Raw genomic sequence first — 17,374 nt, 5'->3', positions numbered from 1 at the left:
TCGTTATGGTGGAAACTGATTACTTTAAAGTCTTATTCATCACTCTCATGTCATTCCAGTCACCTGGGACATCTGTTCATTCAATCCAAGTCATCTTTATTTCGATAGATTGTGCCAAAGCAGCTTAAAATAGAAGATTTAGTAAATTAAAACTGTGTCAGTCCAGTTTTCAGAGTTGAAGTTTAATTTAGTTCATTAAATTGTTTATTTTCTTTCCAGTTTAGTCCGTTTATTAATCCGGGGTCGCCACAGCGGAATGAACTGCCAACTTATCTAGCACGTTTTTAAGCAGCGGATTAAACTTTAAATAAAGGTTCCTTATTGCCATAGGTGGTTCAAAAAAATCTTTGCAGAAAATGTTAATTATAGTTTAAAATTGTCTTTAGATTTTTAAAATGTTCTTCATGCTACAAGAAAAAAAATTGGTTTTCACTAAAAGGTTTATTAGGAAGTCAGAATTTTTGTGAGAAATCTCTTTCAGAGCTGTTCTTTTAGGTTCTTTTAGGTTTAAAAAATGAAAACATGTTTGAGAAACATCAGCAAAATCATCATCAAAGCAAAATAAGGGTGAATGTTCGTTATCTGTAGCAGAAACTGTTATCTAATAAACAAACAGCGCATTATGTAAAAGATGAGACTAATATGTACTTAAAAAGATAAAAACAACCTTTTTCCGATTATATTTAGCAATTTTAGATTAGATTTGCTTTTCTCAATCAAATATTTCACTTGGAAAGAATCCGGTATGGAGTTATTGTTAAGTTTTACAATATATGGCAACTGTTTCTTGATCACCTGGACCAATATCATGCTGATTCAGAGCAGCAGTGTGGTGCTTAATAGTTCAATGCCCCTACTGACTGCCTTTGTATTTTCATTCAAAAAGTTTATATGCCCTAATTGTTTTTTTTTAAGTAATAATTAAAAAAAGTGTAAATATTGAAAAATGTAAAACTTATAAAAAACACTTTGCTTTTCTCAGAGTTGATTCTGTTCAAAGCACTCTGATCTTGAAATTGCTCGTTTTTATATCAGATTTCTTTTTGTGACTGGCTGAAAAATAAATAGAAAAAGTTTTGTGTTATATAGAATATTCCTATTGCATTGTGGAACTGACCTTGATCTGACATTTCTAATTCCATTACAGTAATGCAACAGGCGAAAAAGTGCTGCACAAAGTACAAACATTGCATCCTGTGGTCACTGCATTACTGAGTTTATGAACCACTGATTTTGTCATTGTAGAGGCTCGCACAATAAGAACCCATGAAAAAGCCTGGAAAAAATGTTGCTCAGCCATTCGTCACCATGTAAGCTGCTTTCTACCTAAGTCTGTCAAAGTGACTCACCAAGGATTAATTTACCACAACCCATCATTTTTAACAGGGCAATTTGAAGCAAAAAGCAAATGATTGACTTGTTGTTTATATAATATTCAAAACATAAGTGTTGATGTTTGTGACATGTTTGTTATGGGTAAAATATTGAAACATAGATTTGCATAAATAAAATTCAGCGCAACTTTATAAACTACATTTATAAACATTAAAAACATTAGGGGGGCACGGTGGCTTAATGGTTAGCACTGTCGCATCACAGCAAGAATGACACAGAGTCCTGGCTGGCTCTGTTGGCATTCTGTGTGGAGTTTGCATGTTTTCCTCATGTTCTCATCTGTTTCCATGGTGCTTCGGTTTCTACCACAGTCCAACAACAGTGAATTGGAATCAGAATCTGAATCAGAAAGAGCTTTATAGCCAGGTATGTTCGCATATACGAGGAATTTATTGGATTAACTAAATTGGCCGTAGTGTATGAGTGTGTGTGTGTGTATGTGAGTATGTGTGTATGTGTGTGTGTGTGTGTGTGTGTGTGTGTGTGTGTGTGTGTGTGTGTGTGTGTGTGTGTGTGTATGTGTGTGTGTGTGTGAATGTGAGAGTGTATGGGTGTTTCCCAGTACTGGGATGTGGCTAGAAGGGCATTCGCTGTGTAAAACATGCTCAAATAGTTGGCGGGCTCACTCCACTGTGGCACCCCCTGATAAAAAAGGGACTGAGCTGAAGGAAAATGAAGGAATAAAACACATTAAATATTAGTGTCAATGTTTAAAATAACATTTGTAAAACAAAAATACAATTTAAAAAACTAAAATAATTTTTCTTCATCATTCAGCGTAACAGATATATTCAAGAAAAATATAAAACACAATATTATATAATTAAAAAATAACAAGATGTTTATGTAAATAATTTTTGCTTAAAATACCGAAAATTTACCTTACAATTACATTTTTGGTTATGTTAGTGTTAATTTTTGCTTTATCTTCAAATATTTTATGTTCAGGTAGATGTAATTTAGTCCAAACTAGCTTCTCAAATGGTTAACCGATTGCTTTCAATGGTTTAATGGTTTCAAACTCAATTCCTGGTGGGCCGCAGCCCTGCACAGCTTAGTTCCAACCCTAATTAAACACACCTGATCAAACTAATTAAGTCCTTCAGGCTTGTTTGAAACCTACAGGTGAAGCTGCGGTCACATTAGAGTTTGAGCATGCGATATTCTGTCGTGCGGCACTGCGAAAAGGGGTGGGATTAAACAAGATTATAAGACATTTTTAAAAGCGAGAAATAGTTCCATGTTTTAAATTTCTGTCCAGTGATGTCATGTTTTGATCCTCGATTGTTCTCATGCAGTCAAGTGATGCGATTTCGCAGGTCAGAGTTCACCAAGCCTGAACTTCGCACCACAGTAAACTTGAAAAAACTTGAAGCTTTGGTGTGTTGGAGCAAGGTTGGAACTAAACTGTGTAGGGTTGCGGCCCTCCAGGAATTGAGTTTAACATTCTTGGTTTAAGTTGACTGAACTCAAAGGAATACATTTTCGAAAAACTCACTTGATTATTTTGACTTTAGTCAACAAATGAGTTTTGAGTTGCTAGATGTTGGACTTAATTATAACAAAACACAAACAGATTTGATAACTGAACTTGAAATGTTTAAGTTGCTTCTGGTTTTGATTGACTATAACAAGACTATAAAATAAGTGTATTTGACTCAATATATATATTTTTATAATTATTCATATTACTGGATTCACATTTTAAATTGGTTAAACACTTCGATTAAGCAAGAAGGTCGCTGGTTCGACCGCCTGCAGGGCCAGTTGGTGTGTCTGTGAGGACTTGGCATGTTCTCCCCGTGTTCACGTGGGTTTTCATCGAGGTGCTCCGGTTTGCCCCATAGTCCAAAGATGCTGTATAGGTGAATTGGGTATGCTATGTGTGTAAATGAGTGTGTATGGATGTTTCCCAGCGATGGGTTGCATCTGGAAGATCATCAGCTGTGTAAAACATATGTAGGATAAGTTTGCGGTTCATTCCGCTGTGGCGACCCCAGATTAATAAAGGGACAAAGCAAAAAAAGAAAATGAATGAACTTGTCAGATTTTACAGTCAATGTGCTCAAGATAGATTTACTATTAAGATATTAATGTTGAAATCAGTTTTGCTCCTTAATATTTATTTGGTGGAAATTATATTTAAGCACTGATGATTCAAAATTTTAATATAAACAGCATTTATTCAAAATTGAAATATTTTAATAATAATCTGAGTTATTGCTTTTGCAGTTAATTTGGTCAATTTAACGCACCCATATCTGATTTTAAACATTTGAACAGTACAAAAATCATATAAATAAGGCAAGTGTGTTAATATTCCCATCTAAAAAGGACAACCAAAGACAAAAATGACCCACTGACACAAAAATCACAGAACAAAACATTTCCAAACAAAACCATTTCTGAATGTATAACAACTAGCGAGAAATAAAACCTCACATTCCAAAATGACCTTCATCCTCTTTATTATAAAAAGCCTCCACAACATGCCTGTGAGAAGCCATGCCTTTCCCCAGGATTATAGTAGTCTAGTCTAGTGAGTGTAGTAGGCTCGGTGAGACTACGTCACCAGCATCACGTGAACGCGCGTAACAGTCCCTCACATGTAGAAGTACAGCAGCTGCATGAGAGGGAGATGAAAAACCTCAACTTGAGAGTACGGATAATGAACAGCATGGATCCTAAAGACATTTAATTACCGACTGGGGCTGTTGTTTATACATTTCACAATAACAAAACGTCAAGTGTATGTTTGAAAAAAGAATGTCACCAGAATCATCACCAGAAAACCGTAAACATATCCAGTGATTAATTTCAGCTGATTATAATCGGCAGTTTTTTCTCTCTCCCTCTCTCTCTCGCAACAGGACACAATTCTTACGGTTGCTTTAATAGTTGAACGGCAGAGCGAGCGCGTGGACGCACCTGGGACTGAAGCTCACACATGCACTTGCACGCCGCGCGCTCCACTGCTTCACACGGGATCCGCGCGCCAGAGCTGGACTTGAGAAGCACTTCATCCCGATCCCGAGCCTGATTTTCCCGTGGTCCCTGCCATCTGTGTGTGGCTTCGACTCGGAAGGGAGAAAATGATCCAGCTACAGGCAAGCGAGGAGCTGGAGAAAAGCTGCGGCATATCGAAAAAGAGCATGATCACCAAGATTTTTAAAGTTCGCAAAAGGCGAGAGATGCTGTTGGTGCAGGTGTGCTTCATCTGCAGCGTCTTGTTCGTGGCGTGGTCTATGTCGGCGCTGCTTACCAAAACAGGTGAGTGGAAAGTGTTTATTGGTGTTTGGGTGAAGGTAAATGTCGCCAGTTATGCGTGTCATTATTGTTGTGTAGTGTGTGGATAATGCGCCGTTACGCGGCAGCTGTATAGAGACACTCGTCCTTTTTTGGGACGTCGGATGTTTAATTATTCACGGTGAGGATGTGGATGGAGGATACTGTTAGCAATGCGATCATCCTTTATTTTGGGATTCACATGAGGTGGATTGGCGGCATTTTTACATCGTCCGTTATTATTTTGGCTGTTGGCATGGTTACACGTTGTACTGTAACGTTATGTTCAGCAGTTGTAACGTTATCGTTGATCGGTATCGCGATGAATATACTAATTCCCAAAATATGTGATCAGCACAGATAGCCTGTTTTGATATAGATTATAAACACTTAAATATATAAGAATGGTTGCTTTAATTGCTTTCAAGGGCTAGCTGATAATTTATGCTGTGTGAGTTTGAATCATACCAATAGAGACAGAGTCAAACGTTTAGGCGGGTTTGGATTTTGAGGGGTGGAAACTCATGTCATAATTTCTTAGGGTACTTTCACACTAGCACTTTTGATCCGCAGTCGCGTTCGTTTGACGTCAGAGTTAACGCTGTCTTTTGAACTCAGTTGCTCACCTGTGAACCTTACCCAAGTTACCCTGAAAGAGGTGGTCTAGGGTATGGTTTGTGCGAACTCTGGTACGGTTAACTTCTGTTTTGAATTTCAATCGTACCAAGTAACGGAAGGTAACCGCCAACTGTACAGTACACTTAGTTTTCATAATGTTCATTCGTCTGTGTATGTATCACCTATCCGCTTGTTAAGTGGTGATGTGTTTGTGACGTATGTATACTGTTTCCGGGTCCAAGCCCCCACTCATTTGAGTGGAGAAATCATTCATTATGATCACGTTTTATTCCTATCACCCATTAAAGTTAATTTTATAAAAATAATCACTTTCTGGCCATTGGATATTAGGCATGGACATATATACTGCGATCGTGATTTTCGAAAGCCTTAAATCGCTTTGTAAACGTTTATTATTACCATTTCATGAGTCTCCCCATTCAGTTGAATAGAGTGCTTGGACCCGGAAGCCGCTTCGCGTGACGTCACACTTAACAAACGGATACCTTGACGACAGGCGGGAATGACCCACTGCGAACACAGTGATAATGTCTGCTTGTCTCGACAACGTCTGCAGACATCGCATGATGTTCTAAATCAGGAATGTCCAAACTCAGTCCTGGAGTGCTGGAATCCTGCAAAGTTTAGTTCCAACCTGAATCAGACACACCTAGCTAATCAAGCTCTTACTTGGCTTTCTAGAAACATCCTTGCTGGTGTGTTGAGGCAGGTTGGAGCTAAAATCTGCAGGACACTGGCCCTCCAGGACTGAGTTTGGACACCCATGTTCTAAATATTTGTAATTGCTTTCTGTTTTTTTTTTTTTTGTTGATGTTTTTTTGCGGCAGATAGACGCAAGTGGGTCTCTGTATTTTGTTTTTGGTAACAAAATTAAAAGATTCAGTGAAAGTAGAATGACCGTTATATGCTGACGTCTCCATTTTGGTGCTTTGCTTTTGTGGCAGCACTTTTAACCAAAGTTCCTTCAAGGCAGGTAATTTCACTCGGCGGCCATCTTTGAAACTCCTCTCTGGCAGAATGTTCGGGCGTTCTGTCTGAATGGGGAAACATAAAATTCTCCAAAATTGCCTGTCAAGCTTGTGATCAAATTTCATATTGGGAATCACCAATTACATTAAACAACAACTGTCTCATAAGTTCCGTTTCTAAGCATTCAAATCACATAAAATCTGCAGAAACTCATGGATGGTCTAAGCCCCTTTACCAGAGATTCATCAGGCTAGCAGTTGCTGATTGGCTGCTGTACTAGAAGGCAGTGCTTCATTCGCCATGTTGACTGTTACACATTTCCACATTCAAAACTATTCACCTTATTATTTGCATATGAGCGGGTACAGCCATTTAAATCTTTCTGTCTCGAGACTTCCAGGCTCATTCACTTCCATTTAATTTTTAGACGTTAAAAACAGCTTGTTGCGCTGCTTGATGTTGCAAGCTGATATTTTCTTATAGCTCTACTTTGTCTGTATAGTCATGCAAACACTTGTTTGTAAAGCAAGTGGTTTGCTAATTATATGCAGTATATTATTCCTAGTAATTTTTCCCATAGGCAACTGACAATTGCAAATGTAAATGTTAAACAATTGGGAAAAGGAACGCTCTTCCACATTGAAGAATCAAGGTCAATACAGGTGACACGTCTTGTGTATTCTATAGTCTTTGTTTTTACTAGTGACATGGACCGTGTCCTTTGTCGTCATGCCAACAACGTCATTCATTCTTTGATTTATAAAAAACAGGGAAATGCCAAAGACACTTTAATATGTTGTGTGTTTTATTAGACTGCACAGAGCAGTATTATAACAGAACCTTAATATATATTAAGTATGATAAAACTCCTTGGTTCTTTCCCATGGTATCATGACTAGAAGAACCAGAAGCGTTGGACTGTGCCATAATTAAAGCTCCACTGCTTTCATTCCGCGTCAGTCTCTCATCAGCAATTGCTTCAGTGGTCTCGTTTCACTTCAATGGCTTTCAGCTTTACTTTGCTTCATATTACCATGATAATAAGTTTTGAATACTTTCAGCTCCATGAACATGATTTCCCAAATGAAGACCACAACTCCCATGATTCCACACTCGTTGATGGCGTCATCAAACATACACCTTTGTTTGTTGTGAAAGTGCCCTCACGAGACTTTAATTGAATTGGTGCCATGTGCCTTTAATTTAAATGTTGCTTGATTTCATGAAAATCGCATTAATTTATTTGTTTACTGTGATGATTGATGCACTTTACTGTACATGCTGTTTATGGGCTTTTGCATTGTATGAAGGTTTCGACAAATTTTAAGTTGTCTTATAAATTCAGCAAGATTTCAGGAGACCAATGTTTAACATTCTTTCCAACTAGTAGCATAAACACTTTCATGTGAAAAAAAAAAGCTTTGGTGTTTACAGTTGTGCCAATTGGTACCTTATCATGATCAACTGAATACAGGGTTTTCAAAGGTGTAGTTTATGGTATATGAGCAATTCCAACACAATCTCCTGGCAATTTGTAACATTAGTGGCTAATTCATTTGAATTTGTACGATCTCATTCACACAATTTAGTACAACTTGCTCCTCATCCAATGACGGTTGGGTTTAGGGGCGGGATTGGGTGCCACGTCTCCTTTTTAAAATCGTTTTATCTTTTTATGACTGAACTTGTATGAATTTATACGAATTAGCCACTTAACTCACCATTCGGTGCAAATGTCAACCTTGTTACGAAAAAATAAAGATTTTATTTTTTTTTTTTTTTACCAAAATAGTGGAACCCTTTCTAAGTTGTTTTTGTAGGCTTGTAGTTTATATTACTGTAAAATACAAAACAATGTCTATTAATTCTTTCAAACAATAATATTTTATTAACCAATGACCAAAAGTGCTAATTTAACGTCTGTCACAGCCATAACTTAGAGATGTCACATCATTAACAAAGCTTTGTCCTCATGAATGTAGAACTTTTGATTAGCATTTTTTTTTTGTTTTTTTTTTGTTTTGCGCTGTGCAGTTTAATTCTTAGAATTTTTACAAAGTATGTTGTATAATGTGAACTGGCATACTGTACTCATAATGCATGTTTATTTCCCTATTTCCCTGTTTATAGATATATATTAACATTAACTTATACATTATATACATATATAAATTAAACCCATATATATATACATATCCCATGATATATTTTTAGTTGCTTTGGATGTTTTATTATTATTATTATTATTATTATTATTATTATTATTATTATTATTATTATTATTATTATTATTCCTTTTATATAGCGCTTTTCTGGACACTCAACGCACTTACACGCTTAATACACATTTTGGGGGAAACTCCTTATCCACCTCTGGAAAATAATATAATATAATATAATATAATATAATATAATATAATATAATATAATATAATATAATATAATATAATATAATATAATATAATATAACATAATATAATATAATATAACATAATATAATATAATTTTAAAAATATATATTTTTACTGGAAATGTCATGCAGATAACGCTGGAATTGCTCAGACTTTTTACTTCTCATCTTCTTTAATAGTTCTAGAGTGGTCTGTTGTTGTCATTAACATTTTCTCTCAGAACATGAAGCTTAATAAAATAACTGGCTGTAAGTAAAGCCTTTTCTGTTTGTCAAGTCTTTATATCGCGCAAAGATTAAGAAAGAAAATGGGAAAAGTTGCCAGAAATGTACAGCATCTCTAATATGTGGCAAATCTCTTATTGTAGATGTGAAGAAAATGATTACCACTCTTGGAAAAAAAAAAAGTACTACAGGCAAAAAAGGAGATACAATTTGGTCTCTCTCACAATTTTTTGTTGTTGATTTCATTGTTTTGAAGGCTGCACGATGTTGGAAAAATTTGACATTGCGATTTATTTTTTTCCCCTTTTCTTTTCCTTTTTTCCCCCTGCAATTTATGTTGCAATGCATACATAATAAATAGCAATGTAATTTCACCAGATTACTTAACTCTTTTTGCAAAGACTTTGAATTATTTGTAATGATTTTATAGGGGAGTGAATATTATTACACGCATACAGTGTAATAAACAAAATACAGCTATAAAAACAATGGTGTAGGGTTGCACAATATAAACATGAGATTTGTGGATTCACAGCAAAGTATAACCATAGCAGAGTGAAACTTTATCATTTGCATCTGTTTTAAAGGGATTTCAAGAGTTTAAAGCATTCGGGCACAGAAAAAATATATTTGTAAATTTATTTACATTCGTAAGAGAATTTATTGTACTGCATTAATACAATGAAGACTATACAGTTATTTTCATTTAATTTCCTAATTCAAATTTTATACCTGAATACTGTTTGACTCCCCGGAAAACCATAAAGCACTGTTTTATTACTATCTTATTACAATTTTTTTTTTTGCTCTATTGTAATTATTTTTGCTCGCAATTTGTTTGTTTTTATTTAAACAGGATTCACACTGTTCGAAAATCACTCTAATCCATCCGAATGAATGATTTTCTTTCTAAATAGAGCTATTTAGGCCATCTGGTGAATTGTCTTCATATCGCAATATACATAGCAGAAAAACGAAATATTGCAAATGTCTGATGTTTACAATAGCATGCTGCTCTACAATGGAGCAAATATTGAAGTGAAATAAACAGGGGTTTATGGTTTTCTGGGGAGATTCTAAGAGTATTCAGTTACAGAAATTGAATAATCAAATGTAAATTAAAAATGCATAGTCTTCATCATATAAATTGTTCAATAAAATGAATCTTTATTAAACATCTTTATGTTCTTAAAATGCTTACATAGTCACAGGTCTTAAAACACATGCACAAGATTAACTTTCATGCCATTATGCTTAAATTGTGCAAAGTCTCCACATGTCTCATTTGTTTTGACCTGTGGTTCAGTGTCATCTATAATCCCAACTCAACATTGCATATCTTGCGATGTGACTATTGCAGACACACACGTTGGCTGCTTCTCAATTCCAAGAATGCAGAGAACGGGATCGCGTTCTTGTAGATTCCGGTCTCACCAAGGAAGAAAGTACTCGGGAGACAGCGAGAACAGAACGCGTTCTATAAGAAATGAGATGCTGCATTCCTCCCTGGGTCTTCCTGATGGTCACATGACCTTCACACATGTAATGGAAAATTATTTAAATGTTACATTCATACAATGATTAATTGTTTTCCCCCTTTTCACTATGCATAAAGACCTTACAAACATACTTTGCACAATACAATTTTAAAACGAATTTCAGCAAATAAACACCCTAAATGTGTTTTTAAAATACTTACTTAAGGCTTATTCAAATTTTCATGTCCATGTTTACTTTCACTGTCTCATTTAGGGAAACTCCTGAGATAAATGAGTTATATCTTTGAACGTTAATAACCAATCTATATAAAATGCTTCACTTCCCACCTCCTTTTTAGTCACAATGACTTCTGGAACTTCTCGAGTAAGTTTTGCGCTCAAGAATGTCTTCGGAAACTTTCACGCATCACATGTTCTTGCGGTCTTGAGTTTCAGAACTGGGGTCCGTTCTTCGTACCTCGCTTAAATGATCTAAGATTATTTGGCAGATCCAGGATCTTTTAATCTTGATAACTGATCTCTCGCTAATTTGGTTCTTCAAACGAGTTCGTGAATTAGATTAGAATGTCTGGATAAACTGATCTGAGATCGCTGCGTGTGTTGTGATGGACAGATCTATCGATCCTCGAAATCATGATCAGCAATTCAACGATTGGCTGACGGCACAGCAGCTTAATGACATCATCTGATTAATATTCAATTATCCATGTGAGGAAAATTACATAAAATTAGCAGTAAACGGCTTGTTAAATATGACAATCAATAACTTTACACATTTGTTGTAAGCTGCAGGCTTTACACTTTCATGTGTCAAGAGTATTCATCATGTATTTCAATGCAAATCAATGTATTTAGTTTTACATTTAGAAAAGATTTTCTTTATTATAGTAGCTGTTTTTTAATCGGTGTAAAGAATAACTGGTTGTTTACAAAAGCGTTTTCATATTGGTAAAGGCGTCTGCAACTTTTGTGAAGCATCAAATCACCGGCATATTAACTGTCAAAACATGTTTATGACTGCATAAATGTATTATTGCTTTAAAAAAAGTCACATATTGTGGATTTCTATTATACACAATTTGTACTAAAGCGATCTAAAAAGTTCATATCAATAAGTTTTCTCTTTGCAACACCAGGTGGCAGTCTTTGTACTTTCATTTCGAGGGTGCAGATTACATACGTTTTATTAATATGTATAACTTAATTTATTTTATTAATGACTATAACTTTATATATATATATATATATATAGTTAAAAATATGTACCATTTTCCCAAGTGTATATAACTACTACTGTAAGAAAATATCAGAATTGGGAACATACTTTCTGTATTATCTTTGCTTGAACTGAGCCGATCTAATCCTGTTTATATGACTTGAACCTGCTCCCGATCAGGTTTGACCTAACAGAACTGTTGCTATGACAACAACTCTCGTATCAACTTTGAAGAACGAAATGATCCTGGATCGTGTCAAATCGTCAAAATCCAAATCCAGCTAATTGAGTAATCCACGTACGAAGAACGGACCCCTGAACTCTGCAGTTGATGATGACGTTACACCAAAACATGACACAAGAATGCTGAAGAATGCATATTGAGATGCAGCCATTGCGAAATCAATGCTCAAACGATATATTGTGCAGCCCTATTTTAAACCGTGTAGTGCTGAAACTAATATTGTAGCATTCTAAGAAATTTCTTAATTCTAACGTTGGTATTAAATAAACCACTATTAAAACATATACTGTATATAAAGGTACATACATTTATCAAAAAAGTTAAACAGTCAATAATCAGCAAGCAAATTACAACCAATAACACAGATAAATGCAACAGAACAATTTTGCAGATAAAAAAACAGTGCTTTTACAACAGTGACTTTTGTCTTTTTCGTTGAATAATGTTGATTAAAACAATAGGCTGCTCTTAGTTCCTGAACAACTGTTGAATTATATTTTAAAAGACAGATAATTCAATATTATTTGTCATGTAGGCCATTTAGCCTACTGAACTGCAAGAACATGTAGACAACTCAGCATTTATGCAGAGAGAGAGACGCACACATGCAAATTAGGATTGTGACAGTATGATAACCTTGGATAAAAAACTCACGGTGTCACGGTATTGTGGTTACTGCTTTAAAATGTTTATTTAAATGTCTGGGTAAAAATAACACATTTTTCCCCTATTGAACACATTTTTATTTGTAAGAAATGTTTAACATATTTTGGAACAGTAGCTTTTGATGTGGAGGGTCCATTTCTGCTGGAGCTACTGTTGCCCTAAAAATAATTAAATTAAATATTCACAGAAAACATGTAAAAAAAATAAACTGTACATATCGTAGGAGTGGCATAACCGGAAATTCTGGTGGTTTTAAAACCTACTGCAAACCACAGTAATCCTTGAAACCAGTTATCATCTCATGCCTATGTGTAAGTAATGAGTTTCTGCTGCATCTTGCGCTGGATTCTTTTAACTGATAAAAACCTGAAGCACGTGAGTTTCAGCATTAACTGTGAGATGAGCCTCTTGATAAATAAAGTGTGGTGGGCCGTAACACCATAAAAACAGCTTTAAGCAGCCTGAATGAGAGTGTGAGAGGAGTGTGAACATGAGGGACTGCTTTGTGTTAGAGAGCGAGCAGCAGCTAGTCTGTATCGGTAGTGCACCTGTACCATCTCTAACTTTACGCTGTCCTTTAAAATTATGGACAAAAGAGCAGTTCATACTCACACTTTAACACTTGTTTAATCACTTATTCATGCTGGGTATACAGAGCAAAGGCTATAGAATACACAACACGTCACTCGTATAGTTTTTAATGTGTCAAGTGGATGTCAATATGGCAACTGAAGCCCGCCTACTAGTACAGGAGCCAATCATCGATCGTTATCGACTGACATTTCTCTGGGAAAGCAGCTCAGACTGTGTGTTTTTACGATGTTTTTTTTTTTTTTTTTTGGTGATCCACAAGTGCACTGGAATCTCAGCGAATACTTGCTTCACAGAATTAAGAAATATATCCACATAAAGCTTGAAATCTGTACACTTAAATGAACCAACTGCACTTGAAAACAAAAGCACATCAGATGACTACTCAAACACCCACAAACTTGTAAACAAAGAGTCACTTTCATTTCTGCAGGATATATACCTCAAGACCATCTTGTGAATTGCTTTAGAAGACCAGTGCGATCTGACAATCATTATTCAGAGGATGATAATGTATAGGACGGCCATAAATGAGATTGGTGTTTTGATCTCGTACTTTTGAGTGCGCGTGTGCATGCGCATTAGCGCAGCAAATGTTTAGAAACAAAACTCATGAGACCGTTTTTGTTTAATTTCCAAATATGTAATGTAATCGTGAGCTTGGCAAACAGTTTTAGAAAATTTGATGTTTTCCCATCAGACAGAATGCCTGAGCAAAATGCTTTGGAAGCGTTACAAAGATAATAACTGTGTGAAATTACTTGCCTTAAAGCAAGGGTGTCCAAGCTCAGTCCTGAAAGGCCGGTGTCCTCCATATTTTAGTTCCAACCCCAATTAATAATAGTATACTAGAAACTTCCAGGCATGAGTATTGAAGGACGTTGGAGCTAAACTATGCAGGACACCAGCCCTCCAGGACCGAGTTTTACACCCCTGCCTTAAAGGGACTTTGATACACAGCCAATGAAGGCAAAGCAGGTAGGGAGGGGCTGCATGATGAATCAAATGAAATCGATATCAACATATATTATGTGAAGTAGTCAACATTTGAAGTCGATCAAAACATTTATTCAGAGGTATAATAAAGTTATCTAACAACAAACTTTCTTGTTTTTTTTGAAAAACAATTTTGAACTTCAAATGTACTACTATAAATCACAAAATTAAAGTTGCGATGGAACCTTTTCACAAGACTGTTAAGCCCGTTTTATATTTCAAGAACACTAGTTGTGTGTAAAGTATTAAATGTGTGAAATCGCTACTTGGGGGAAAAAAATTTAATTAAAATTTTGTCAGTTGTCCGAAATTAAACCAAAGCCGTTTTCCCGCAAAACGCTGTTGTCATGACTGTCAGTGTATGACATTTGCGATTGGACAACACTTGACAACAAAAAGTTTTTGAATTGGTTAGGATGTAATTTTCCAGAACAGAAAATTTGAGATTATTGGACCAAGAAGCGTGGATTAATTTTTGTTCAGTACAGCACAAAGCTGTTCTGTTTGATTTGCAATAAGATTTCTGGAAGAAGATTTCTGGATTGGATTTCTGATGTGGAAATGCTACGATGAAAAATTGCTGACAATTAAATTGTCATTTATCATTTTGCCACTTTTACACTTGCTATTAATGTATTTTTTAAATAGATTTTAAAAATCTAATTAACCAATTCGCCCATTGGCCGCTGTCGCCAATGGCTTGCATAGTTCGGGACTTGTAGAGCTGCGTATCGATGGATTACTCTTTAGTGTTTGGACTCTCAGCAGTGAATAATAAAACACATTGAACTGAACTGACCTAAACTGAACTAATCTAAACTGAACTGAACTTAAACTTTAAATCTGAACTACACTGTTTTAATTCAATATAATCGTGTATGTGAAGCTGCTTTGACACAATCTACATTGTAAAAGTTCCTCTACAAATCAAGAGGAATTGATTAAAATAAAGTATGTGTATGTATATTAAAATCAAGTTTTGTTATAACAAATTTGTCCAGACTTTTGACATTTACAATCAAATCAATTTAGACTTTGTGAACTTGTTTCAGCCAGATACCAAAAGCTGAACATTTTGCGCTTGCATCAGTTTGTCTCTGAACTTTTAACTCCCAGACAGCTTTTCAGAAAATGGTTGCAAAAATGTTAGTTTTGAGCCCTGTATTGTTGAGAGGTATTCTTTTTAATAAACATTTGTTCAAATGCACCACAATTTATTACCCATATTCACTGAAAAATGGATGGGAATCTTGAAAAAATGGGCTAATATTTATCCGTTTATGCTGAGCACTGTACAGTGTAACCCCCAATTTCATTCCCTATTAATAAAGGCATGTCTTCTAATGATCATTAGGGCCACTCACTGTCATTTCTGTTGATCACATGAATACAATAGCCAATTATACTCACTCAAAAACACTCAAAAAGCAGGAACTACTATCTCACTTTTTTATTTCAGTACTTTGTTTTTTGCACATTTATTATTTATTTTTTTGTGTTTGTTCTAATTGCTCTTTTTCTCTTCTGTGCTTGTACTTTCTTTGAGCAGGTAAAACGAAAGCTTCAGTTTATATATCTGACTGCTTGTATAAAAAGACACAATTGTATTCTTGTGAAGTAAAGTTTTAAATTGTGGACTAAAGGCATCATTAATGCATCGTGTTATTGAATTGAACAGAATTGTTTACTACTAGATAATCATAACTCAACCAAGAGCCAGTGTTGGTTCTTTCTTTGAGTACATATACCACATTGGCATTCAGAGATTTTCTGAAACAAACCTAATATTTATTAATAATTAATAATTGATCATTTGAAAGAAATATGGTACATTTAAGATTTAATGACTAATCAAGTGAAGTAAACTTTTTTTGTTCTATGGCATATAATAGGTTATCAAAAAAATAAAGTTAGATCTTGGTTCTGTGAATCAGTTGTTGACTGTAAGATTGGATTAGATTTAGGCTTTTCACTAAAAAGCAAGCAGATAAATATGAGCTTTGCCATATTGAAACAAATTGAAACAAAAGTTTTTTGTTTTTTTTCTTAAGGTCTAGATGTGACATTTTGATCAAATTATAAGGTCAAGGTTAGTTTTTAGGAAATATTTTGAATTCTGATGACCTTCTGATGAGCAGGTCAGGGTGAAAAGCATGAATATTAAACCAACGTATGTGTACATCATTAGTAAGAAATAAGGTAATGCAAGTTTGGAAAAACCATGAATTCATTACATGAAACTAGTTTTGTGCAGAGCCCTGCGTCCCACGTTGATCATTAGCTGGCAGACTGTCTAATATTGAAAGAGACAGTTTTTTTTTTATCTCTCCATAAGAGTGCTGCGAAAGAAGGTGAAGAGGGAATTTGTGGGAAAGCAGTTTTTATGAATTGGATTGCAAATCACATCTGTAAGATGGATGGAGGATATAGCAATCCCATGTGTAAATGTAAGTATGGAGATGAAAAGCATCCTATAGATAGAGGACACAGCAAATGAAATCAGTTCCAGGCAGTCTCACACAGATAATGAGTTTAGCTGGTTGCTGTACATTTCATGGCAGTTTGTAAATTCAATAGTTCACCACAAAAAATAAAATTGACTTGCTCTCATATTAACCTTTTCCATAAAATTTACATACTGTTATGGAAATTAAAAGGACTCATAATTGATGTAGATGTTTACATATACATATTCATATACATATATATATGAAAATTAGTTTCGGCTTCCCATCCAATGTAACAAGGGGGCGGAGCCAAGAGCTCACCCGCTCTCTGTTTGACAACAGACTGTGAGACTGAGCAGGAGTGAGAGGAACAGCATTCAGCCGTACATGTACGACTAGAACACAGACCAAGCAGAGAGCACAAAATCATTTGTGTCTTTGTATAGTTTTACAGAAAACTGTGTGCTAGTTAAAAGTGAAGAGCTTGTACACCGATACGACGCAGAGCGGCGCTTCTGGTGTGCGACCTGCAGGCAAGTTTGTTATGCAACGAGCTTGCACTTTTCCATCTGCACCTAGTTAAGATTACAGGGAGCTTCTGTGAACATGAGAAATGCAAACGGCTGAAGTTTAAGGTAGACGCAATGAAAAGCACACATGTTTGCAAACCTACCTAAAGATACAACCAATAATTCCAATTAGAGTGATAATGTGGAGAATATTGATCTTGTGTTGAGCCCAATAAGCCTCACATCTAAAAATAGAGCAAAGGTGTTCCTTTAGCGATTTCGC

General features: G+C 35.4%; 1 protein-coding gene across 10 annotated transcripts in view; it reads left to right on the top strand.

Moving 5' to 3' along the window:
* The first annotated feature begins 3,945 nt into the window (after positions 1 to 3,945).
* The window catches only part of slc24a4a (solute carrier family 24 member 4a), a 104,732-nt gene continuing 91,303 nt past the window's right edge, over positions 3,946 to 17,374 (top strand). For 5 of the 10 annotated variants that reach the window (XM_073927227.1, XM_068214405.2, XM_073927226.1 and 2 more), the window contains exons 1-2: positions 3,946 to 4,144; positions 4,266 to 4,665. In XM_073927227.1, coding sequence (XP_073783328.1) covers positions 4,488 to 4,665 — 178 coding nt within the window. In that variant the 5' untranslated portion in view covers positions 3,946 to 4,144; positions 4,266 to 4,487. Of the gene's footprint in view, positions 4,666 to 17,374 lie in introns of all 10 variants that reach the window. The other 5 variants (XM_068214406.2, XM_009293195.5, XM_005158841.6 and 2 more) reach the window with 2 other exon arrangements.

The sequence above is a fragment of the Danio rerio genome, chromosome 17 (genome assembly GCF_049306965.1).
Source record: "Danio rerio strain Tuebingen ecotype United States chromosome 17, GRCz12tu, whole genome shotgun sequence".
NCBI classification, from domain to species: Eukaryota; Metazoa; Chordata; class Actinopteri; order Cypriniformes; family Danionidae; genus Danio; species Danio rerio.
The sequence above is the reverse complement of the archived record's forward strand: the minus strand, read 5'-3'. Positions and strand labels throughout refer to the sequence as shown.